This window comes from Eptatretus burgeri, chromosome 18, assembly GCF_056783735.1.
Source record: "Eptatretus burgeri isolate ZD-2024b chromosome 18, Ebu_testis_v1, whole genome shotgun sequence".
NCBI classification, from domain to species: domain Eukaryota; kingdom Metazoa; phylum Chordata; class Myxini; order Myxiniformes; family Myxinidae; genus Eptatretus; species Eptatretus burgeri.
Genome location: NC_140978.1, coordinates 5,603,681 through 5,629,444, shown reverse-complemented (window position 1 = coordinate 5,629,444; position 25,764 = coordinate 5,603,681). Strand labels below are relative to the sequence as shown.

Genomic DNA, 25,764 nt, shown 5'->3' with positions numbered 1-25,764 from the left:
AAGGTCAAATTTTGAAAGTTGTTGAACGAAACCAGGTTTTAGACATTTTGCAGCTAATAACCTGTCACCCGTACCACATCATGTTGATCATTTTTATAACTTGGTCAAAAATTATCACATTGTCTCATCCTTGACTTCTGAAACAATCTACATCATCAAATACCGCTCGTGAACCATTGTCGTCTTCAGACTTGTTATTATTATTATTATTATTATTATTATTATTTTTTTTTTGAGAGAGAGTTTTCATCAGATTAGGTAATGGAAAGGTTGTAGAAAAGATCATGAGGTGAATGGTTTATTTGGATCGGTAAACGCAGGGGGTGGAAACAGATCACGTGGTCACAGGAGAAGCACGTGGCTAGGGGAGGTGTATAGTCAAAAGTGAATTTATTTACTTTAAATAAGGATTGCGTAACATTCGAAAAAGGGAAGGTTGAAGTAAAATCGTGGAAGTGTATGGTGAATTTGGAACGGTTAATGCAGAGTGAAGCCGATGGATCGATAAAATTTACCAGGAAGAGGGGAGAGAGACATGTGGTTACAGGAGGTATATTGATAGAAAGGACACAAGGAAAATGATTATTTTTTGAAGGATTTTTGAAGATTAGGTAAGATTCGGGAATGGAAGGTTGTAGGAAGAAATCGTGAAGGTAATGGTGAGAGAGGGTCAGCTCAAGTAGAAGAAAGATGGTGTGCCGGGAAGAAGAAGAAGAAGAAGAAGAAGAAGAAGAAGAAGAAGAAGAAGAAGAAGAAGAAGAAGAAGAAGTAGGAGGGGGAGGAGGATCGGGACTCATGGGTATGGTATTTTTTTTCATTTAAATTTAAGACAAGAAACAGAGTGTTTCGTTGGGAGGGATGGGGGATGTTGGGAAAGTGAGGAAACATAGGAATTGAAGGTAATGGGGAGAGAATACAAATACAAACGATCGTACACCGAGAGGGGAAGGATGGGTAGGCCTCAAGGAACCCGTTAAGACAAGGTCGACGAAAACTCTCAAAATAGCACGATTTTTGAAACAAAACCGAGCTAGGAACACACAGAAATATGTAGGTGAGAAAATAAACAGTTAAAACGTCACATTTCACAACCGGAAACTGAACTTTGAGAAAGTCGACAGAGAGCCCTGAGAGAAACCTGCCGTTGATGAAAACCCAGAACTGGAATGAAAGTAATGAATGGCTTTTAATCATCCTCATCACTGAAGGTGGGCGGACATTATGTTTTCACCCCTGTCTGTTTGTCTGTCTGTCTGTCTGTCTGTCTGTCTGTGAACAGGTATCTCAAAAAGTTATGGACAGATTCAGACAAAATTTGGTGGACGGGTTAGGTGTGTGACAAGGACAAAATTATTAGATTTTGGTGAAGATCAGGATCCATATACTAGAATTTTTAAAGTGATTCTTCACCACTGAGAGACAGGACCAAAACCGATATACAGTTGTGAGAAATGTTTGTGAATCCTTTAGAATTTTCTGTATTTCTGCATAAATTTTACCTAAAATATGATCAGATTTTCATAAAAATCCTCACAATAACTAAAGAGAACTTGAGCAAAGAAATAGCGCACCCCAAAAAAAAAAAAACTACTTTTTCATTTATTTATTGAACAAAATGATCCAACATTCAATTTCTTTGTCAGAAAAAAGCCTCCACACAGACTTTAATAGCGAACGTAGCGAGCTTCATACTTAACGTGTGTACCTGAGAGAATAGGAAACAACAACAACACAATACCCTGGCAATTTGGAATCCGTGTGCTTGGCTATGACCCTTTTGCTTCCGGTTTTTGTCATGGGGAATGATGCATGCCAGGAGATAAAGGCATCGTCAGGGACATGAAAGACCCAAATATCAGACATGGTGTACATTTCGTCCACTGATTTTAATAAAGATATCTCACAGATCATCAAAAAATAATTTTTAATCGTGATTTACATTATTTGATCGCTGATCCCGAATCCAGGACGAAGTAACCGGTTGTGAACAAGTTATCGGTAAAGTCAGAAGCGAATGGAAGAAGAATTCTACGTTCGCTTCTAGTATTTATTTTTTTAGATGAGATCCTGTTCTAGGCGGTGTAGTTGTTGTTGTGAAGGTAATGTTGAGGTAATATTTATTGTTTTAGATGAGATCCTGTTCTAGGCAGTGTAGTTGTCGTTGTGAAGGTAATGTTGAGGTATAATGTTGAGGTAATATTTATTGTTTTATATGAGATCCTGTTCTAGGCGGTGTAGTTGTTGTTGTGAAGGTAATGTTGAGGTAATATTTATTGTTTTGGATGAGATCCTGTTCTAGGCGGTGTAGTTGTCGTTGTAAAGGTAATGTTGGGGATTTTTTTTTTTTTCAGATGAGATCCTGTTCTCGGCGGTGTAGTTGTTGTGAAGGTAATGTTGAGGTATAATGTTGAGGTAATATTTATTGTTTTAGATGAGATCCTGTTCTAGGCGGTGTAGTTGTTGTTGTGAAGGTAATGTTGAGGTATAATGTTGAGGTATAATGTTGAGGTAATATTTATTGTTTTAGATGAGATCCTGTTCTAGGCGGTGTAGTTGTCGTTGTGAAGGTAATGTTGGGGATTTTTTTTTTTTTCAGATGAGATCCTGTTCTCGGCGGTGTAGTTGTTGTTTTGAAGATAATGTTGAGGTAATATTTATTGTTTTAGATGAGATCCTGTTCTAGGCGGTGTAGTTGTTGTTGTGAAAGTAATGTTGAGGTAATATTTATTGTTTTAGATGAGATCCTGTTCTAGGCGGTGTAGTTGTTGTTGTGAAGGTAATGTTGAGGTATAATGTTGAGGTAATATTTATTGTTTTAGATGAGATCCTGTTCTCGGCGGTGTAGTTGTCGTTGTGAAGGTAATGTTGAGGATTTTTTTTTCAGATGAGATCCTGTTCTAGGCGGTGTAGTTGTTGTTGTGAAGGTAATGTTGAGGTAATATGCAGTCGTGTTATCACGGTTATAGAAATGCACAAATAATTAATTTGATCTATAGTATACCCAATCACACCTTTATGACTAAAAAATGAACAACAAAACTAGAGTAAATACTCTTGCAGTTTTAAGTCTCCCTAATTTTATAATAAAGATATCTCCCGCATCATCAAAAAATCATTTTTAATCGTGATTTACATTATTTGATCGCTGATCCCGAATCCAGGCCGAAGTAACCGGAAATTGCAGCATCGAATGTAAGAAGAATTCTACGTTCGCTTCTAGGCTTTGCCTATTCCATATTACAGACAACGGTACAGAATAAATAAAAGAAAAATCCTCACTTTCTCCCGGCACTTTGCTGTGTTCCCAGAGATGAGTTTCTGAAGGTTGAGATTCTCCAAACCACGTCGTCACTGTGCAGGACAATGTTCCCAAAAGTGGTGCCAAGCCGCTCTCTTGGCGGAAAGCATACGGGAGGTATTTTGGGCGGTGATATTCAACACCAGGGCTCAGGAACCGCCATGCAGCTTTTCACAATCGCACTTACCGATGCCGCTACTCTGTAAAAAATGGCACCGCCTTCTTCAGCGATGGCCCAACACGAGGCTCCAAGGCATGGCCTCACATGACCCAGCCTAACAGTCAATGGCCAGTGTCTTGCCCCATCACCTGGGCAAATGTGCCTCAACCCAAACATGAGAATAATGCAGTGTTCTTCACCATGTCGAGGGGAAGAAAAAACACAAGATGTCGATCTCCAAGCAGGCACCTCACAGAACCTCTTTTCCCGCTCCTTCTTCGTGTTCCGACCCCGATCCTAACTCCCGACTCTTCTCTGACATCACACCCATTAATCATCCACTCTAGGGGCATGGTTGGCTAGTTGTCATTCCTGGAGGCGGGGTTCTTGCCTGCTTGGAACATGCAGCTCGGTTGTTGTTGTTGTTGTTGTTGTTGTTTTAAGTACGTGTCCCTTTTTATTGCCAGTCTTGAAATGCAAAAACACAGGAAAAGGTCATGGGGCAATCACATACTGGGAGAAATTAGCCTTAATCCCTACCTAATTAACACAGCACCCCACTCCCCCTCGGGAAGTGACACGTAACACTTAAGCTGACAGTTTCCCGACTTAAGTTACTTTAAAATGTCTCCGACACGTCCACAGACCAAGCTACTCGAAACAATCCTACCTTTTCTTGGAAATGCCTCCATCTACCCCATAAACATAACAATATACATATACTAGCAATACTCGTGCACATGCATGGGATAGCAGTACAACATAGCTGGTAGCAGACGACAGACCGTACACGGGGAATGACAAAAATACGCATTGTGCAAAATGCAAGTGGTACTATGGAACGCCAACACTTCCCAAACATTGTCGGCATGTCCGCTAAGTGCCACAGCAATTTCATAGGGATCGTGTGATGGCGAGCCGAATTTTTAGTGTGCAAGCTTGGTAATATATATATATATATATATATATATATATATATATATATATATATATATATATATATATATATATATATATATATATATATGTACTGTACTGTCTATATATGTGGCAGAAGTAGTCTCACCTGTGGTGGTAGCATATAAATAATCCTCCTTTATCTTTTCCATAATATAATGGAACAGTCTGAAAATTATATGGAGCATATGTTGTGATCAATAACATATCTATCAAAAATGACCATAATTATAAAGTGCATGTCCAAGATTGTGCCACAGCACATTGCCCAACGAAGGTCGGCCAAGAAGGGTACAACCATCCAGAGGGTGCCCGCCAGTGTTTTATGTCTCCTAATCTATTCTCCCATATTTATTACGAGCAAATACCACCCGTCGCTTTACTGACGGGAACACTGAGGGGGGGAGATAGAGAGAGGTGGGGGGAGCGTGAGGAGATAGATGGGTAAAGAGAAGGGAGAGGGAGGGAGGAGGGAGGAGGGAGAGTGAGGAGGGGTGGAGGAGCGATAAGGGTTGGGGAAGGGAAGGAAGTGAGAAGCGAGAGGAAAGGAAGGCAGACATGTGGTGAGCATTAATTATTATGATGCATACTGTCTCATCAAAATGATTCTGTATGGAATAACAGTGAAGATGGAAAGAAAATAATGTCTGAAATCCATTTTCTATAAATACTATAAATAAATACCACTATAATACTATAATCATACTATAAATACCACCCAGAGACAAACACTACCCAGACGTGCCTGGAGACAAACACCGCAAGGACATAACTACCTTCTGGATACATCCAGAGAGGGAGAGAGAGAAAGAGAGAAAGAGAGAGAGAAGTGTGGGAGGAGGGTGCTGCACTGTATTTGGAGGGGATAGAGCAAGGATGGGACAAAGAGAGAGAGAGGGTTGGGGGTAGGACACACACACACACACACACACACACACACACACACACACACACACACACACACACACACACACACACACACACACACACACACACACACACACACACACACACACGCTTCGCTGACATCGGTAATTTTTCGGGAATCGACAGGTTGGAGTCAGTGTGATTACCGACTCCAGCACTACACGTACCGTTTACAACCCAAAAACCTTAAGTAGCTTTCACTGAAAAACGTTACATTTATTTCAACATTTCAGTGAAATGTTCACAAACAATATTCTTTATATACAGCTGCGTGTGATGGGTGGAAAAAAGATTTGGCTCGGTAGTTTTAAAATTCCATTAATACGGCAAACGGCTGAGAAATCGGGCGTTATCAAACATGTTTTGCTTTGAAACTCACAAAGAGAAACATATAACCTTTGCAAAGCAAATCCCATAACTAAATGCTTTAGAAACAGTCGTGAGGACAAAGGAAAACCTGATAGAACCTCCATAAGATATGAGATGAAAGTTTGCCAGCACAGCACCCGTCGCAGACATGGCATGTCCACACACTTACGGAGAGTCTGTGCAGATCCAAATCTACGCATATGTACCATGTCCATGTGTGCTGTATATGTACCTCCACCTTGTAGTAACTGTGGACTGCACATCCCGATCGGAACACGAACTTTCCAGCTCGGTAAGTGGCTTAAGCACCCAAGCAAGTATTCCAATGGAACGCCTGCCTCGGCAAACTATTACCAATTGCCTTCGATAAAACTATGCACGCGGAAATGCCCAAGCAATGGCCGAATTGGACAAATCAACACTTTTCTAACATCGGAGCTGCTGTTGAGTTCAAAACTGGAGCTTCAATTTTGTAATTCTTCTTAGTTTAAGAGATTCTCGACATTATCGCATGTGTGGGAATGAAATAAAGCCACGAACGCTGGCATCTCCGGGAGTTTATAACCATTGCAATATATCTAGTGATTTGTAGCTATGATGAACAGGCATTCGATCATATGACTGAGGAAAGTGGAAAAGAAAAACGTTATCGTTAAGAAATCGCTGCGGCTTGTTCCAAGTGAGGGTACGGTTGAGCAGGCCAAAAAGCATGTCGGCTTCAGTCCCAGCGAGGTAGTCCAGGATACACATTAAGACCCCAGAGACGATGTGGCCGAGGATCCCCTGATAAAGAATATAATTAAATAACGCCATGAATTATCTTCAAAAGGGGTGTTTCAATTAACCCAAACACCCAATTTTCAGTCACGCACTTCCTCCGAATTCCCTCAGTATGCATGCAATGTTTCAGGCTGCTAGTTTTCATGGCTTTGGAGTTATGGAGGAGAAGCACACATCCCAGTCCGACCTATCAAAGGTCTGACTGGGATTCTCCACCATCCTCACATATTGCATTCCCGAGGTTTTTCAGCTTTTGTGGTTGCCATTCTTAAGTCAATAAAACATGTTCCAACACAACCGACAGAACCTGCCTTTGGATGTGAATAATGTGTGCCTGGACTCATCACTCCCCAAAACGTGTTGCTATATTTCAAGGCTGCAGGATAACTGTTCATGTGACACCTTGCCATGCAATTGTGAGCATGAAGCATACTGATGAAAGGCTTATAAATGTGCAAATGCTCTTCTGTGGTCGTTAATGAATTGCAAGGCATTATGAACTGTACTGGTACTTACTTGACATCCCAAAGACTTTCCTATACTTATGTCATGTCAGGGGCACAGGAAAGAGTCACATCTGTTCCATCTAAAAATCTGGAATAGAGTTATCTTACCTGTTAAGGTGATTTTCACTTATCTCCCAGATCAATAGTCTGGGTTAGTGATACTCTTGGTTATAATGCTTATCGATACTCTTGAAGGTAATTATCAAAATTGGAAAGTGGTGTCCTTTGACTTCTGATAATATTTACACCATCCTATGATACTTGAAAAAGGCAAAAGTTGAGAAATATCAAAGGAAAATAGGAATGCACAAACCAGCAATGGCATAATATATGCAAGGAAGAAAACTAGTCCATTGTGAAGGCTGGTGTCGATTTTTGTCGGTGGACAGGTAGAAAAATATGACTGCGCATCCTGAAGCTCACCTGTATCAGGAGCAACAGTTACTCAAACCCCCCTGCAGAACCCTTTAGACCTGATTTTTTTTTAATGCCATGAACAAACTTTAGTAGTTTAGTACATCAAGAGTGATGAAGGTTGTGGTCAAGTTTCATTGGAATTGTGCATAGTTTGGAAGAAGAGAGCAAATACCTATTTTGGGGGGCTGAAACCCCCCACAGATCTCCCTGGACCCTGATTTTTTTTTTAATGCTGTGAACAAATTTTAGTAGTTTAGTACATCAAGGGTGATGAAGGTTGTGGTCAAGTTTCATAAAAATTGTGTGTAGTTTTGGAGAAGATAGCAAATATACCTATTTGGTGGGGGGGGGGTCAAAGCCCCACCTCCCACCCGTCGACCCCTTAATGAGCAAGATTTTGATGCAGTCAATAAACCTTCCTTATGCATTAGAATGAAGATTGTGGTGAAATTTCATCAAAATTGTGTGTTTGGTTCAAGTGTTAAGGCCCGGTCACACCTTGACGTTTTAGCCAGCGATGGCAACGTGTTAAAATTTATGTAAAACGCTGGCTTACGTTGAACTTTTGATGTTTTTTTTTAAAGATTCGGACGTATTCATAGCGACTTGGTCTTATGTATAACGCATTGGTAACTACACAGAACGTTTTGTTGTGTTATAGATAACTTATACCAACGAATGCTGAACCTGTTGTCGGCCTACACAACCGATGCCCAACGATAGTCTAACTCAGGCATAGCGCGTTGCACGCATCGCCGACGATGTCGTGGCGTAGCCTATTAAAAGGCTGATGCACAACGATTCAAATCATAACTGCCGTAGAAATGGAAGGGTCAAAATCGCGGTCACACCTTGGCGATCTTGCCAGCGTATGCCGACGTAACAAAAAGTGTGTCTAAAACGTTGGGGCACGTCGAATACGGTATGGGTAAGTTTGGTATGCGTGAGTACAACGCTAAATACGCTATCATAAGTCGTAGTAAGTAGAGTACGTCAAGAAATTTTGAACATGTTCAAAATTTTACGACGTACTCGGCGTATGACACACGTTCCGCATGCGATGAGGATAAGTTTTACACACGATATGTGGACGCTTACACACGTCCACAAAGGCTACTTATAAGCTACTCATAAGTCGAAACACGTCGCGGTAATGTCTTTTTTACGCGAAACTTATTTCTAACTTATGTTTGACGTGCTTTGAACCAATTCTTTACGTAGCCCCAACACACATCGACGTATGTAGACGTATTCCAATGACGTCTTCCGGTCGACAAAAAAAATAAATGAACGTGTTTCTAGGTTACAACTGCCATATAAAGACATGTTCCCAGTGGTTTTGGGAATTGGTATATAAAAATGCTGCTCATAAAAGGGGAACCCAACAGTGTTTTCGAGTCCTTTTTGAGTCGATGTCCATGTCAGCAGTAACAGTATCAGTATCAGTATTACTATTAGTATTAGTATTAGTAGTAGTTTGTTCATGTTGGCAGTAGTAGGTGGGTGTGAGGGGGAGGGTGTGGGTTATGATGGATCATCCTTGCGTCCGCGTGTCCACGGGTAGGTTCATAGGCTGCCACTCAACGATTTAAATGGCTGCATCTCCACTATTGAAAGTAGACGCTTGCGCTCAACAATTGGATTTTTTTTACACTCAACGACTTTTAAACGGTACCACTCAGCTAGTTTCATTGTTTACAATGAACGATTTAAATTGCTGTCACTCGCCTTGGTTTTTTTTTTTTTGACGCTGGGGTTTTGAAATTTGAAGCGTTTCTTCTGAACGTGTTAAAACGCTCAAACTCGACTATTTTAAATAGACGCTGCGGATGGACAATTGGAATCATAGCCAAGCTAGACATCGAAGTGTGAACATCCTCGTCATGCCGAAGAAAAGTTTGAAGAATGCTGCAAATAAGTGTCCTGGCCGTGGCCGTGGACGCTGACGCAAGGACGATCCATTATACCGACGTCTTTCAGCCTATGAGTAACTTAAAAGTAACGTCTGTCGACGTGTGGCAACGATCGCGTAACGTGCCAACAACATGTTAATCATAGGTAGGAAATAAGTTTCGGGTACTCTAAACATTACCTCGGCGTGTCTCAACTTATGATTAACTTACAAGTAGCATGTGTTGACGTCTGTCAACGATCGCAGACCGTGCATACAACTTGTGGCCAGCGTAGCGGAACGTGTGAGTCATACGCCGGCATAAGTCGTGAAATTTCAAGCATGAAAAAATTTGAGGACAACCTAAAAGTACAACGTTTAAAGCCAACGTACAACGACGTATGGCAACGTACTACGACGTATGCCAGCGTGCTCTCAATGTTATCAAAACCTACCCATAACGTATTCAACGTGTGCCAGCGTTTTAGAAAAAAAATTCAAAAATCGGCATACGTTGGCTAAAACGTCAAGGTGTGACCGGGCCTTTAATGACTGAAACGTTAATGGACTCACTCACTCACCTACGTACACTGCTGAATCACATAAGCTCACCGGACTAAAGTCCAGATGAGCTAAAAATGGATGATCTCCGACGAAGGGTAAACTCCCAAAATGTCAACTTCTCCTTGATTCCCGAGCTCTTAGCAATCTTCATTCAACCAACGTCCTATCGATTTAATCTATTGCTCTCACTGCCTGCCAGCACAGATCGACACAAGCCCTCACCAGCAAGACGAGTTCTTCATTTTGCATTCATTCATCTCCTTTTTCTCTCGATTATGGCATTGCTTCTCTGTGTACCTTGTCTTGTCTTCATCACTTCAATCTTTCAAATGCACTGTCCATCACCATCTCATGAATTCACCCATGCACATCCATTATCTCTTCTCCACATGCTGATTCTTTCCCATTCTGTTCCTCTCCAGGAAATACTAATTTTGTGTTATTCCTCCTGCTTCCTTGTGTATGGTCATTCTCCCCTCATACCCTTTGTGGTTCAGCAACTCCACAAGTCTAGGTTGTTGGATAAATAAAAAAATTGAACCGCACATCCTGAAGCTTACCTGGATCAGAAGCAATGGTCACTCAAATTGTCCTTCGACTCCCTTAGACCATGATTTATTTTATGCAATGAACAAACTTTGGTTCATCATGAGGGATGAAGGTTGTGGTCAAGTTTTATCGAATTCCTGTGTGAAGTTTCACAGAAGAAAACAATACCGATTTTCGGGGGGTTCAACCACTCTCCCCCCCAATATACCCCTTTAATGAGCACAGATTTTGATGTGATCAAGACACCTTCATTAGGTTTACACAATTAAAATGTTTCACCACATCTGACACCTGAAAGTGGATGAGGATGTAGGCAGTGATGAGGAGGGATAGGTGTCATGGTCCAAACTCACGGTCAAGTTCCTGGGTGAGAAACTGCAGGACATGCGGCCACTTACCGAGAGGCTGTTAGGACACCGATCCAGTCATGGAGCATTACCTCAAGTCCATGAGAGGGGTTGAATGACGTGATGCTTCCATACAATGAGCTACATCAAAACCTGCAGCAATCTGCCAGCAATCACAGAGTTCTTCCACCCTGGTTCGTCTACCTCAGGAGCACCAGCACCCTTACCTCCCTATCCTGCATCCCCTTCAGTAAGCGACTCATCAGGGTCCTTATTGTTGTTTTTTCATCCTTTTATGGTCTGGTTGGTTAATCACTTTTAACAAACTGTCATCGCATTCCATCAATAAACATTGGAAACGGTACCTTGTGTTGTCTTTTTTAAAATTTGTAAGCATTTTTTTGAAGCTGTAATAATGTGCATTCACTGTGGAAAATATTTTAAACTTTTAAAGTTTCCCCGATGAAGCAGGAACCACTGGGAACCTACCCCCCTTTTTCAATTGAAGCAATGCGTGACATTAGCGGCTTTGCCATTCGCGGAATTTTTCATTAATTGGGAACCGCTGGGAATCTATCCCCCTTTTTCCCATTGAAACAATTTGCGGTATTAACATTTGCAGCTTCGTCATTCGAGGTATTTTTTTGTGGGTCACTAATCACCGGGAACCTATCCTCCAGTTTTCCATTGAAACAATGCCTCGCTATTCGCAGATTCACTATTCACGGCATTTTCTGGGAATGTATCCCCCACGATATGTGTATGCCTGGTATTGGCCTAATGGTTAGGGTGGTGGGCTTTGGATCCAAGGGTCCTGAGTTCAAATCCCGCTCATCTGTTGATTTAATATCAGGTGGGGTTAACTCAGCCTGTCATCCTTCCGAGGTCGGCAAAATGAGTGCCAGCATGCTGGTACAGTATACTGTGTCGGAGTGGCGACCCGTCCAGGATTGTATCCAATATCCAAGGAGACTGCTTAAGCAGCACCAACGCTCTGCACAGAGTATGGTCCCAATCTTCTCCTCCTATCCCCCATGAATATTGGGGTCCGACAGTAGCATATCTTTAAAAGTTATAAACGGATGAACAAAACGTTGTGGACAGGTTGGGTGTGTGACGGGGACAAATTGATCGCTTTTGGTGAAGATCCAGAGCAGGATCCGGATAGGAGGATTTATTAATTCTTAAATTGATTCTTCACCATTGAGAGATGGGGCCAAAAACGATATACTGGACTGTATTACATGATGTTTAAAAAAAATATTGGGCACGATATGTTCGACTAGATCAGGCATTGTGTGGCAGAGATATGTGCTCTACCAAGTGCCATTCTAATTCAGCATGTTTTAGGAAAACTTTGGAAAACCAATCAGCATTAAAAAAAATTAATACAACCTTATAGAAATACTTTATACACTTAAGTACAACACTTTTGAATAGTTGTCCAATGGAAAAAACGATGAGCAATGTGATACAAACCAACACAAAAGTCACCTATTTTGCGACACATACCAGGACTGATGTCATCTCATAATATTGTTATGTTTGAGGGGGGAGGGCAGGGAGTATGGACAAGGTAGAATGTTAAGTTAGCATGGTTCATGTGTTCATATAGGTAAGAACATTTCCCATAACCAGGGACCTGTTAGAGTAAAGTCCGCCTGCTCATAAGTCGTCCGTGAGAGGCGGTATAGTTGACATAGGGGTTAGATAGGAAAGTGTAATTTGTACATGTCCTCTCTGTAAACCAGCCAAGGCAGAGAGAGGGATGGATTTAGCTGTGTCTGCGTCCCATGTGTGGCTTTTAAAAACTTCCCGTGGCCCACTATGGTTGGGCAACGTGACGACAGCCGGCCCGCGTGATGTCACTACAACAGCAACTATGTGCTGCATAATTGGCGGAGACGGTCTCGGAGCTCGGGACACTCGGGTGTTGTGGGGAAGGTAATAAAAGGGGCCATGCATGGGGGCAGAGAAGCAGTTGGAGAAGACAAGCAGTGAGTTGGGCACGTTGCTCTCTTTGGAAGTCCGGGCAGCTGTGCTTTCCCTCTCTTTGGAAGTCTAGGAAGTTGTTGTATCTCTCTTTGGTGCTGTGGCTGTTGGTCTCACCCATACCCCCCTGATTTCTGTGCTGCCCATTTTTGTGCCTGCATCCCCTCCCCCAATATCCTTTGAAAAACCTTGCTTGACCCTCCCCCCCCCTTCCCCTCATCCTGCGAGTGAAAGATTGTGTGCTCATGGCTCCTTTGAAAGTGTATTTCGACCTTCTGAGTAGAATGCATTTATTTATTTCTCTTTATTCATCCATTTCGGTGTGCCTTTTGTCCCAAGATTCTTAATAATATGTTGTGTCATCTGTCTTTTAAATAAACTATTATTTTTTGGGAGGCATGAATTAGGCATGTCACCTAATTCCCACCTTCTCACATGCATGCAAACCGTTTCAGTTCAGTGTTTGATAAATCCCTGAGGGGAGATTAAAAAAATAGTCAGAGTCATTTTAAGAGATTGGCGAGATACAGATCTTGACCAGGTGAAGCTTTGTTGTCTGCTCGGACGTAGTTTTCTTTAATTCAGCCATTCACAATGCCCATTGCTTCGGTGTAGTGGGGAAGCATTAGCAGACCCAGTTGATGCAACAAAATTTTATTTTGCTCTTCTTTCCCTTATTGTAGGTCACATATTCAAATAAACCGTTGCACCTGAAACCTTAAGATGTTTATGTTTGATTTCAAAATATAAACCACCGTTATCTCTCATGTCCTATTCCATAAAGTAAATTGAGAAAAAAATGACAAAAATTAAGAAAATCATAGTGTAAGAGAAGAGGCACACCCAAAATGAAAATTAAAAGTAGTTTTGCCTTACCCAAGACCCAATTGTCTGCAGACCACCTGGGCATCACGGTCATCCCATCGCACATCACAAACAGTTCCCCAGTGACCAGCCATATGCACCTCTACCCGTCCCTCTGTTGTTGACTTCTGACCACCTGCCAAGCGCAACATCACCATCGAGCCTGTTGAAAGAAAAAAAAATCAATGGCATCGATAGAAATTGCTATTTTCATATGGCAAAGTTATTTTATGTGACAAAATAAATTGTTCCCAAACAAGCAATATGCGGCAGAATCTCTTTAACGGGATATCAAAACTTAAAAGGTGACACATGATGATTAGCGAAGCTGAAATTCCCTTTTGATGAAGTCTAAAGAATGACTGATGAAAGGCTCCTTGGGAGGTTACGTCCAGAAGCCCATGACAAATTGGAAAGACACAGGTCAGGGCAGCAGCAACTCATCTCTGCTCAGAATCGTTTAAGGAAAGGGAGATGTGATCCCAATGGCCCAAAGGAAATGGCTAGAGACAAAACACATGGAGTGGAGAGACATTGCAAGAATGGAAAGCTTTGCAGGAAAATGTGGGAAAGGGAAGGTGGATTGGACAAAATGACAGACTTCTTACGTTTCAAGAACATTTTGAATAAATTCCAAAGGCCTCCTTTGCAATGACATTGTTTACTCAAAATTAAATACTGCAGCACATCCAGGATTGTTCACATCACATTTTCAGGGGGTTGCGGAATGTGTGCAGGTATGTGGCCAAGGCTAGCCTGGGCGGAATGCACCAAAGTACAATCGGTGTTTGAAGCTTTGTGTTCATAAAATGTGTGCAATTTATATTGTCACGTGAAAGAGAGAGTCTACAAATCTCCTGCGACTTTTGAAAGAAAACAGATGGGAGACGAGCAGGAATAAAACTTGCATAATGCAAGGAGGAGGCTGGAAGTCTTGGGGAAAAAAACTAATACGATGAACGAAAGAAACGTGGATGACACAGAAAGATATATGAGGAAAGAAAGACAATCCTAGAAATGCATGTCTGTGACCGAATTGAGGGAGAATTGAAGAAAGCCTGGAAAAGACGAGCTGGAGATTTAGTTGAATTTAGGAAGAGACAGGAAAAATACAAGTTGGATGAAATTAATAAGACTGCTGAAGAATGAAAGCAAAATCCAACCATAATAATGTATTGACATGATTAAATGAATGTACAGTAGTTTGTGATTTTTCTGATTCCACAGCCAAATCATACAATTTTATTCAAAACTAATTTTCTAACTTTTTAGCTCGCCTGTTCGAAGAACAGAGAGCTATAGCGATACCCCCGGCGTGAGCGTCAGCATCAGCGTGAGCGTGAAAATGTTAAATTTTTTGAATTACGGAAAAACTCATCGACGGATTTTGACGAATCTTGGTGGGGGGGGGGGGTTAGGTATGGTCCAAGGATCATGCCATAAGATTTTGGACTTGGTCCAAAAAAAATTGTTCGAGAAAAAGGTTTTTTTTGCATTTCTACATCTTTTAAGTGATTTCCAACCCCCCCCCCCCAAAAAAAAATTGTTAGAGAAAATTTTTTTTTTTTTGCATTTTTACATTTTTTGCATTAAGTGATTTCGAACCCCCACTCCCCAAAAAAATAGTTAGAGAATTTTTTTTTTTTTTTGCATTTCTACATGTAAGTGATTTTCAACCCCCACTCCCCAAAAAAATATTGATAGAGAAAAAAAAAAATTTTGCAACTTTTTTTCAACAAAATTTCCATTTCTTTTTTTTGCATTTCTACATGTTTTAAGTGATTTCCAACCCCCTCTCCCCCCCCCCAAAAAAAAATTGTTCGAGAAAAAAAAAATTTTTTGCAACTTTTTTTTCAACAAAATTTCGATTTGTTTTTTGCATTTCTACATGTTTTAAGTGATTTCCAAACCCCCCCCCCCCCATCAAAAAAAATGTTGGAGAAAAGAACTATATCTCTGTCAGCACTGTTGACATCATATTTAATGAATAAGATAGAAGGTTCACTTGAGTGACCCAGCAGTATTGGCGGCGGAGGTTTTGCGCTCTCCCGAGTGCTCCCCCTCTAGTTTCCTTTCTAATGTTTTTATCTATCACTATTTTTTTATACGCTCGATATGTATGTATGTATATGTATATGTATATATATGTATGTATATATATGTATGTATATATATATATATATATATATATATATATATATATATACATATATACATATATACATATATATGTATATATATGTATGTATATATATGTATGTATATATATATATATATATATATATATATATATATATATATATATCGGGGCGTATTATGTGATACCGGTCGTCTGTGTCTGTCTGTCCGTCCGTTCCTGTCCACACTCTAACTCCCAAATTTTTCAAGTTTCATATTTGGTACATCGGTACAGACTGTGGAGACGGTGTGTAGCGACATATGTTCGTCATCTAAAGTGGTTGCCATGGCAACCAGGATGCTGTTTTCCATTTAGTCGCACAATTCTGTATATACCTTCTTGTTAGGGCGTATATTGTGCTCACTTGCGCTCTTGTTACTGATTACAATATACAAATACATAATTATTTTGCTTTATAATTATACTTCACTGCAATGCTTTATAAAAAATATTAATTATTACACTCGTCTTTTAAAAACGATAAATGTATAAACAGGCGAGCATTGGGTGGCTTTGACACCAACTCTGGTTATAATTTAATTCAGTGCTGTTCCACATAAAGATACGACAAAAAGGTGCAGTTGATATTATTAGGTCCATTAATTTAATTTTATTTTTGTACATCGTCACATCGGGGATCAAGTCTTTTGTCATTGAGAACTGGAGTGACGCTTCTCAATGTCAGTCATTATGGTCTGCTCTGGAGCAGTCGAACTCTCAAATATATCTGGAGACCCATGTGTGTATTATTTTACCATTAATTCAGAAAGGAGAGGCAAGTAGCACCATCAAGAAAGAAAACTGTACCCAACTATTTGCAATTGTGCAACCAGCAATGAACTTCAGCTAAGCCTAAAAATGGATGTGATGCAAACCAACTATTCCTGTGCATCTGCATTGGTAAATTCATTATTGAGAGAGATAAAATAGTGTGAAATATTTGTTCTTTCACCAACTGTTGTAAGTGATGAAATTATGCTGTAAAACTGTATAATGACACCATGAACTTTGAATACTTACTGAAACCTGTGACCACAAGGATGAGAAGCTGCTGGTTCATAGGTTTGATCATACATCTACAATCATATGAAAATAATAGATCTAAATAGTCTAACAGCATGAAATTAAAAGTCGAAAAGCTACATGGTTTGAAAAATGAGGATGAGACGAGGCGTAACGCCACTTGGGGCAGCAGGCTGAAGGTGCGGATTTCTGCTGCACATTGGGAGTATGAGAGCATTGCAAAAAGTGGTGAAATCCTTCCAAGTGGTGTTCCCCCCCCCCCACCCCCACGAGCTCATGGTCAATAACCAAGGTAAACCCATAGGGATATGGAGGGGACTTCTCCACGTGCGAGAAAGGTTCCCATGATCCAGGGTGGCTTTTTGCCTCGGAAAGCGGGCTGCTACAGGGTTTGCAAGTGAGTTTTGGGTTCCCGTGTTTACCTAATCTCAACTTACTTTGACGTAAAGTCTGGAAGTTTGAGACACAGTGATATATTGTATATTACTCGTATCCAAACCAATATTCACCAAATGTGAATATCAAGTATCTATATTTATATATGTATATATATATATATATATATATATATATATATATATATATATATATATATAAAAGCGAAATGTTTGTTTGTTTGTTTGTGACACTACTCCTCTGAGCTCCTCGGGTTAAACGTGACAAAACTTTACAAGATCACATTATTTACCACGGTGCACCTAAATAGGGGTTTTAGACAGTCTTTCTCACAATTCATAAAGTATAAACACACGAGCTGCCACCTGCCACCATCTCAGCAAGGATACATCCATACATACAAAGCTTCATAAAAAGCGCATTTTCTTTCGGATTTCAACCCGGATACCAATATATTTGGTTTGGTGAGGTGGTAACCTGCTATCGTTAAATATAGTATCAAATGTAAAAAATAACTGTCAATCAAGACCTTACTATGATCGGTAAAAGCGGCAAAGGAGTCATGTGACCTCTCAAATATGCGAATCATTCAAAAACCAAACAGAGTACAAATACAACCCACACATCGATTTAAAGGCAATTTTACTGCTCATCCAAAGATGTAGCTCTCAAGGGTGAAAAGAGTTTGTAGAAGAAAAAAAGAAGCAGGTTGCCATCTTACCAAACTTCACCAAATATACATACATCATATCCATCCATCAGGGCCATACTGATGATATATCAGCACTGCCAAAGCAGTCTCCTTAGCTATTGAGCACAACTCTGGACAGGTTGCCACTCTGACACAGGATCTCAGCAAGCTGGCACTCATTTTGCAAACTTCAGAAGAAAGGCAGGCAGAATCAACCACACCTAGTATTAATTCAACAGCCAAGTGGGATTTGAACTATTTGAACTCAGCATCCTCAGATCCCAAGCCCACCACCTGAACCATTAAGCTAACACCAGGCATATACATCACATAGTTTAAAAGAACAAAGTTAACATCACGATTTGATTTTTGATCATCTTTTTATCGTAAATGTTTGATTAATTTCATCGTATACGTCACCTCAAATGAGAAATTTTTGGAGTGGTTATTATTGGGAGAAACGGGAATTCAGTGTAAAAATTCAGTGACGACATATCGTAGTGGGTAGAGCAGGTTACCTTGGCAACTTAATATTTTTCGATTTTCAACTGGTTTCCGGTCACCATCACAGAAATATTCGATCACAGGTGAGATATGTTTCATGTCTTACAATATGATAGATATCTCTGACCTCTTAACGATGTCTTATCTGAGGGGACATTCAAAAATTATGTACCTAATGCCTCGCGGTTGGGTGTGTGTCCAAGTTTTATTGAGTTTTACACTAACAAGGGGTAGGGATGTTTCCAGAGCTGTTACATGGCAACCTTTTTCTTTACATATTAAAACGAGCTGTAAAAGGACTGTTTGGACGGGACGTCTCTGGGTCAGCTTTCCAGTAACCATGAATGAGGTTCTGATTGATCTTTTCTCTATTAGTCATTGCTTTGCCGAGAGATCTCACTGTAAACTGGTCGATGGAAGAAAAAAAAAAGTGGTGCAGTCACCCTGTGAAGAGGAAGAAGAGGCTGCAGCAGTAAAATCGGTTGTCCATCTCAAACATATAAAAGCGAAATGTTTTTTTTTTGTTTGTGACCTTGATGCTTTGATCTCCCAAAGTTAATTTGCGATTAAACTTTCTGAAATCAGATTTTAAACCACGATGCACCGAAAAAGGCAGTTTAAACATTAATGAGAAGGTCATTTGGTACATTATTGCCGTGTTGCATGCAAGAGTTAATTTATTGACTAAGATGAGGTCATTTCTTTACGACAGCTTCACTCCTTTACACCCTGTATGGTCTGTAGACCCTATTCGACCCTTTACACCTCTTAGACCCTTTAATACCCATACTCAGACAGCTTAGCAGTGATATTAATGTCTCTGCTGGCTGTGAGCCAGAGGTCAACAGATGTCTGGGTCAGGCCTGGTGAGTCATGGATTCACTGGATCATGAGGTGTGGCGCTGTGACACTTAGACCCTTTTTGACCTTTTAAGACCCTTAGGCCACTTTAAACCCCTCTACACCCCTTAGAAAATTGAAAAGATTCCCCCGAAAATCATTCTGATGACATTTTTTGTGCACCATTCGTGTTGCATCACAAGTTGCGATGACTCGTACCCTTTAATACCCATTTAGCTCCTTTTGAGACGTATAGACAGCCTTCAATCCTTTTCCTTTTCCTCGATTACTATTATTCGCACAAATGCAAGGGTCCTCATGTCTTTTTCTCTTTGCATCCTTCTCTCTGTCATTCCTTTTGCTTTGTTTGCTCATGTTTCTTCGAGCTTTGTTGATTTCATTATCATCACACCATTTATCTTCGTCATTCATTCTTTCCTGCATCTTCTGTCTCCGTCTCTATCCTTTCGCTTTCTTCCTTATTTTTTTTTTTTGCCTTCTGACCTTGTTCACCTTCTCTTTCACATTCCCACATCTGATAGCTGCATCGCTGGACCCTCTGCCTTATCTACAGCACCCGGGTGTCCTGCCAGGAGACGCATTGAATACGTGTCACAAGTGATGTCACCAGTCCACGGAGAAACACCGGTGTTGTGGTGGCTTTTATGAGGAGCAAGAGGGAAGTGGAGTGTGTAAGGTTCCAATTTCAGTTCGGACATGGGAGCTGGAATCAACAAGTGTGAGGTGTGCAAGGGTCTGTCCTGTCCCCATCTATTTCTTTCTATCTTCATCTAATCTTCTTTGCCAATCACTCGTCTCATAATTCTCTGCCAACCACTCATCTCATAATTCTCCCTTCAACATCGGATGCATGATGCCAGCCTGTACCGGTGCTGTAGCATGTTAAGTCATTGATGAGGTTCCAAAGGTGGATCTGTCGCATTGGCGATAATTTGGGAATGTATATTTGCTGTGATTAATTGTTGTACATATATTTGTCATTTCTTTGTTTTCTCTCACTGTAACTACCGTATTTTCCGGTGTATAAACCACGGCCGTGTGAACCACACCCAAGTTTTTCACCCTCAAAATAAATGAATATATTGATCATTTTATTTTCTGATCTAGATCTAAATACGTTTGTACATTCATTTTGTACGGAACAAAGTGACGTGATGGAGGTATCAACATACTTACTCCCATGTCCGCTTGATTTCATCTAACAGTCTTAGTCTCATTTTTAAGAAGTTGAAGAGAGAGGAGAGGATACCAAGAAGTTTTTATTTTTACTTCTTATTTTTCTATATTATAAAGAGGATTTTCTTTTGCTCCAAGAAAAGGGAAGAAAGGGTAATCATACCAGTATCATACGTATTTCTTGTGGATCTGTGGCCCTGAAGAGGGCCGTTTGTGTTTGACGAAGCTTTTCAGCTAAACCCGAGCAAATCCTCGTCAATGCTTTCCTTGTCGAAGACGGCACATAACTCCTTGTCTGAATCAGGGTAGAGCAAGTCCCCGTCACTGTCACTGTCATTTGCAGCCTCCTCCTCCAAAATGATGTTGTCCTCTGTGCTATCCATGTTGTTGGAGATGCAGGATTTCAGAAATGCTCGCTTGATGATGTCTGACGGTATCTTGTCCCACACATTGACGATCCAGCTGCAGATCATCGGAAGGACGACCTTTCTCATGCTCCCAATGAACGCCGACACTCTCCCAGTCAAGATAATGCTCAGCCAACTTAGCAGCATGAGTAATGGTGAAAGTTCAACGAAGATGCATGTTGTCAATGCTCCTTGAAATCCGGGTCGAAAATCCTGGCGGAAAACGCGTTACAAATGTTGATTTTCATCTGATGAAAATACCAAGTCCAGGAAATAGGAAAGTTCATTTGTGGTGGTTCCACTGAGGTGCAGCTAATGTTCCTCAAAACCCATGTCGAATACAAAGGCCTGTGAAGTAAGAAAGTTTGTCTGGTCAACGCGAGTAGTCTGCGGGAAACAAGTTAGGAACCGCTGTTAGAAACGAGGGAAAATGAAGAGAACCAGGAAGAACGAATAGAACCAAAGGCAGCCAAAATAACCGAGCAGCACTGGTATTTCTTAAAGCTTCACCGTCCCATGTGGCTTCTCGCTCTCGTTAGATTCTTCTTAGAGATTAGTTAGATTCTCGCTCTCGTTAGATTCTTCTTAGAGATTAGTTAGAAAATTGGTTGTTCCTTGTTTAAAACCAAGCCCCGTTATCTAGCATCAGCTTGCATAGCGTCAGCAAGTAAGAAACACTCTTGGTGGATTAATGATGCCTGCATCAGATGTTCATATCAAAAATGATGCATGTAAAAAGATAGTCACCACTACAAGTCCCTTGTCTATCCACCCCGAGGGAAACTTGCCACGCATTCTTATTTGAGGTTGGTCCTCCGTTATTGGACTCCAGCTTTTGTGAATAATTCTTCTTTTGATGCGAGACCAGGTGTTCTTTTTCTTCTTTTGTGTTTAATGGCATTTTCAGAGCCACGAGGCTCTATATACACCACATGCCTAAACTCTGGGTGTCTCCGGGTGTTTCTGGACGTTTCCGAGCGTGACATTTAATTTCCGCACACGGTTAATAAAACGCTGTGCAAACTCTTAACCTGAACTGATTTTAAAAATTCAAATGGCGGATTTGAGCTTAACAGCAGTTTTGACTGCTGCAGAAGTGTTCCTTTGGCATATAATTGAAATTCAACATTCATCGTATTTAAGACTGATTTTTTTCTATACCCATGTATCCGCACCCCAAACTTTTACCTTTTTTGCCAATAAAAAATTGTGGTTTACACACTGGAAAATACGGTACTTGTTTGCCTGCCACTGTAAATAACTTGCATTTTTATAACTGTCAGTAAAAGCCATTTCCTCAAGAAACTGTGTCCTGACTTATTCTGTCTGTTCCGATGGTGGCATAAGACTGCTGAGGCCAGCAGGATTTGTTATCCAAATTCGATCTCAGATGCGGTTACACAATGTTGGTTCAGCTCGGCTGACTGACTAAGGTCTGTTGCGTAACCGCTGACATGGTTCCCCTTTTGCCCTGCTTAACTCCCCCAGCATGGTAAACCAACCTTGGGCGTGACTATCCGGCCAGAGTTGAGTTGATAACGGCATCCGTGGTCTCTCGGCATCCTCTCGGAGTTATCCAGAGGCGACGTTCGTCACAATATATATGTTGTTGTGGAAATGGCTCTTAGGGGGTTAATACTGCTTAGAATAGAGCAGTTATTTTCTTTAAAATAATGCCTAGCATAAGCCAAAATAATTAATTGTGATAGTAGATATGCATCGCTTTTAGGTGGATTTAGATGACAACGTCGAAAATTATCAATCCTTTTGACCCTATTTTTAGCAGTCTTCCCTCTACAATCTGTCATTTATGTCCTCTTTTAGTGTTTGCTCGTCCTTGTTTCACTATTTTAGGTGGAAAACGTGGCAAGCCATTTGTAATTGGTACGGCTTGCCTCTGAGTTTCGGGGTGAGGTTGCACAGAGGGGTCACTCCACCGACCAGACCTTTCTGCTCCCATTGATGAGTGAGTAGGGAGGGGTGTGGTGCTTCGTCGGTGACGCATGAGCCCAAGGGTATAAGGGTGAGGGCAACAACATAAAGGGGAGGAGATGCCCAGATATCACAGCACATAAGGCCACACTTTTGACTGAAACTTATGACTGAAAGCCTTTCAGTCATAAGTGCATAAAAGGTTTTCAGTCATAAGTGTATGGAAGCTTGCTATGTTGCCCTGATGATGCCTCAAAAAGGGCAAAACCAGTCAGTAACTGCACTTTTCCATGTACTTGACAGCATTGGAAATGACATCTATGCAATTAGTGCTGCGAGATAGCTTTAACGGGAGCCGCAGACAGGACTTGCGTCACGGCATTTACATCAGGTCACTCACTTTGTTCAAGTCCATCAATATATTCAGTAAGAGTGTGAATATTATAGAGTGCTCACCAAGTGGCTTAAGCACTCAAGCAAGCACTCCAACAAAACAGTTGATAAGGAACGGCTGGCTTTGCAAGTGATTAGCAATCGCCGATCGTTATATAAACACCATTCACCTGTTGCTGCCTGGAATGTCAAGTGATGTGCGAATTGGACATGTTAACACTTTTTTAGCAGTCAGAAATACTGCTGAACTCAATTAAGAAGTTTGAATCTTGGAATTCGACTGAGATAAAGAGATTCTAGAGGTTATGGGATGTGCGGAAATTAAATAAAGCCACGAAAGCTGGCGTCTCCGGGTGTTTATAAGCATTGCAATGTATCCAACGATTTGTAGGTATGATGATCAGGCAATTGATGATGTAAGTTAGGAAAGTGAAAAAAAACAAACTTCATCGTCAAGAAACTGTTGCGGCCTGTTCCAAGTCAAGGAATTGTTGATGAGGCCAAAAATATGGCGGCTTCATAGTGGGGTAGATAACAGCAATTTTTGAGAGGAAACACAATTGATTTCACATCGTCAAGAAACTGTTGCGGCCTGTTCCAAGTCAAGGAATTGTTGATGAGGCCAAAAAACATGGCGGCTTCATAGTGGGGCAGATAACAGCTATTTTTGAGAGGCAGTACAATTTTTTTTACAAGGCAATACAATACAAGAGAGACAATTTTAACAGCAATACAAGCATCAAATTTGGCACATTTGTTCTCCAGGGGATTCTAATCAAATCTGCCTGATTAGCCATTTGAAAATCAAAATTTTGAAAAATTTGAAGAAAAAAAAAAACTTCAAAAAAGTCAAGATCACGAATCAATGTTGGATGCTGGCTGAGATTGGTGAATGTTTCAGAAACATCATCAAAGACGTTCCAAGTCTGCCATGCAGTTTTCTTCCCTTTACCGCAGAAGGCAGACACGACGTCACATCCAGTGAACGCATGGAAGTATGGGATCCCTCCAGCTTTCTCAGGCCCTATTGCCGAAACTACCTCATGGACTGGAATCCATCGCACCTTGGCTCCTTGGCCAAAGGCAATCCACAAGTTCTCAAGACGTAGTTCCTGTAAGGATGGCAGTACAGATATTGCGCTGACTAGTACGTCCGTGTCATTAGCCTTAATGATAATGGACTTGCTACCATCCGTCGTTGCATCCCTGGCATGTACAAATATTCGAGTGTCAGCTTCTTCATGACAACATGGAGACACAGCATCCAGTGACTTCCTTCAGTTGCTAATGGCATCTTCTCCTTTTGTGACAATGACTGTGCTTGTCGTCTGTGCTTCACACATCTTTTCCCCAAGGAAGTGAAACAGTTCAGTCTTGTTGCGGTCATCTCGAAGAAAGCTTCTCCAGTTACTTGGGGTCTTACTGGTTCCTGTCACTCTTCTTCTGATTCCTTGCCCCATTTTCGACCTTGCCTCGGACTTCAGACTTGACTTCTTGTACACATCAAACACTACGTCCACCCTCTCGTACTTGGCACCATAGGATTCCACCTTTGGGATGATGTCTTCTTTAGCATAGTCATCAAATATCTTTGAAGTGTGTGGAGTTAAGGCATTGATAAGTGCTGAGCCATCAATGATGACTGCATCTCCCCTTGGTTCTATGTCTGGGATGTTCACTTGCGCTTCAAGAATTTCAGCCAGCTGTGACTTCAAATTTTTTTTGAAGTTGTTTTTATTTTCAAATTTTTCAAAATTTTGATTTTCAAATGGCCAATCAGGCAGATTTGATCAGAAAGCCCTGCAAGAACAGAAATGCCAAATTTGATGCTTGTATCATAATTTGCACGATTTTTCTACTATCCACTACACTATCAGACAAGAGTGTGCTGACAGAGGGCTGACCAAGATAGTGTGCCACCATCTTGGTTCGGCTTAGTTTGGTTTTTCGTGAAGAGCACCCCCTAAATTATCTTGAAAAGGGGTGTTTAAATTATCCTAAGCACCCAATTTTCTTTCATGCACCACCTTGGAGTTCACTCAGTATGTATAAAAAGTTTGGGGCCGCGAGGTTTCGTGGTTTTGGAGTGATGGAGGGGACACACACTGATGTTTATTATTTATACATACTAGTGCAGGCCCGTAGGTGCGTGCCAGTATGTGCAGCTTTGTTCCTTCGCTCTCATAAACGACGACTGGATTGGGGCATTGTTTCAATTAGATCGGACCAACCGTATCATAAATGGCCATAACTTGGGAAACACCTGGGAAACATACTCAGATCCCCAGCGTCAATTGTGACGTCATATCAAATGAAGAAGTAGAATTGTGACGCCCCCTCTCTCTCGCCCCCCTCTCTCCCCCCTAGTCTCGCCCCTCTCTCTCTTGTCCCCACTCTCACCCCCTCTCTCGCCCCTCCTCTCTCCCTCTCTCTTGAATTGTGACCACCCCTCTCTCTCACCGACCTCTCTCCCTCCCCTCTCTTGCCCCCCTCTCTCCCCCTCCTCTCTCCCTCTCTCTTGAATTGTGACACCCCCTCTCTCTCACCCCCTTTCTCCCTCCCCTCTCTTGCCCTCCTCTCT

The 25,764-nt window shown here is 41.2% G+C and overlaps 1 protein-coding gene across 5 annotated transcripts in view; it reads right to left on the bottom strand.

The window, feature by feature from the left end:
- Positions 1–25,764, bottom strand: part of LOC147008515 (neurotrypsin-like) — a 99,514-nt gene that overhangs the window by 71,595 nt on the left and 2,155 nt on the right. For all 5 annotated transcript variants that reach the window (XM_085864179.1, XM_085864177.1, XM_085864175.1 and 2 more), the window contains exon 3: positions 13,634–13,784. In XM_085864179.1, the coding sequence (XP_085720305.1) occupies positions 13,634–13,784 (151 nt within the window). The remainder of the gene's footprint in view (positions 1–13,633; positions 13,785–25,764) is intronic.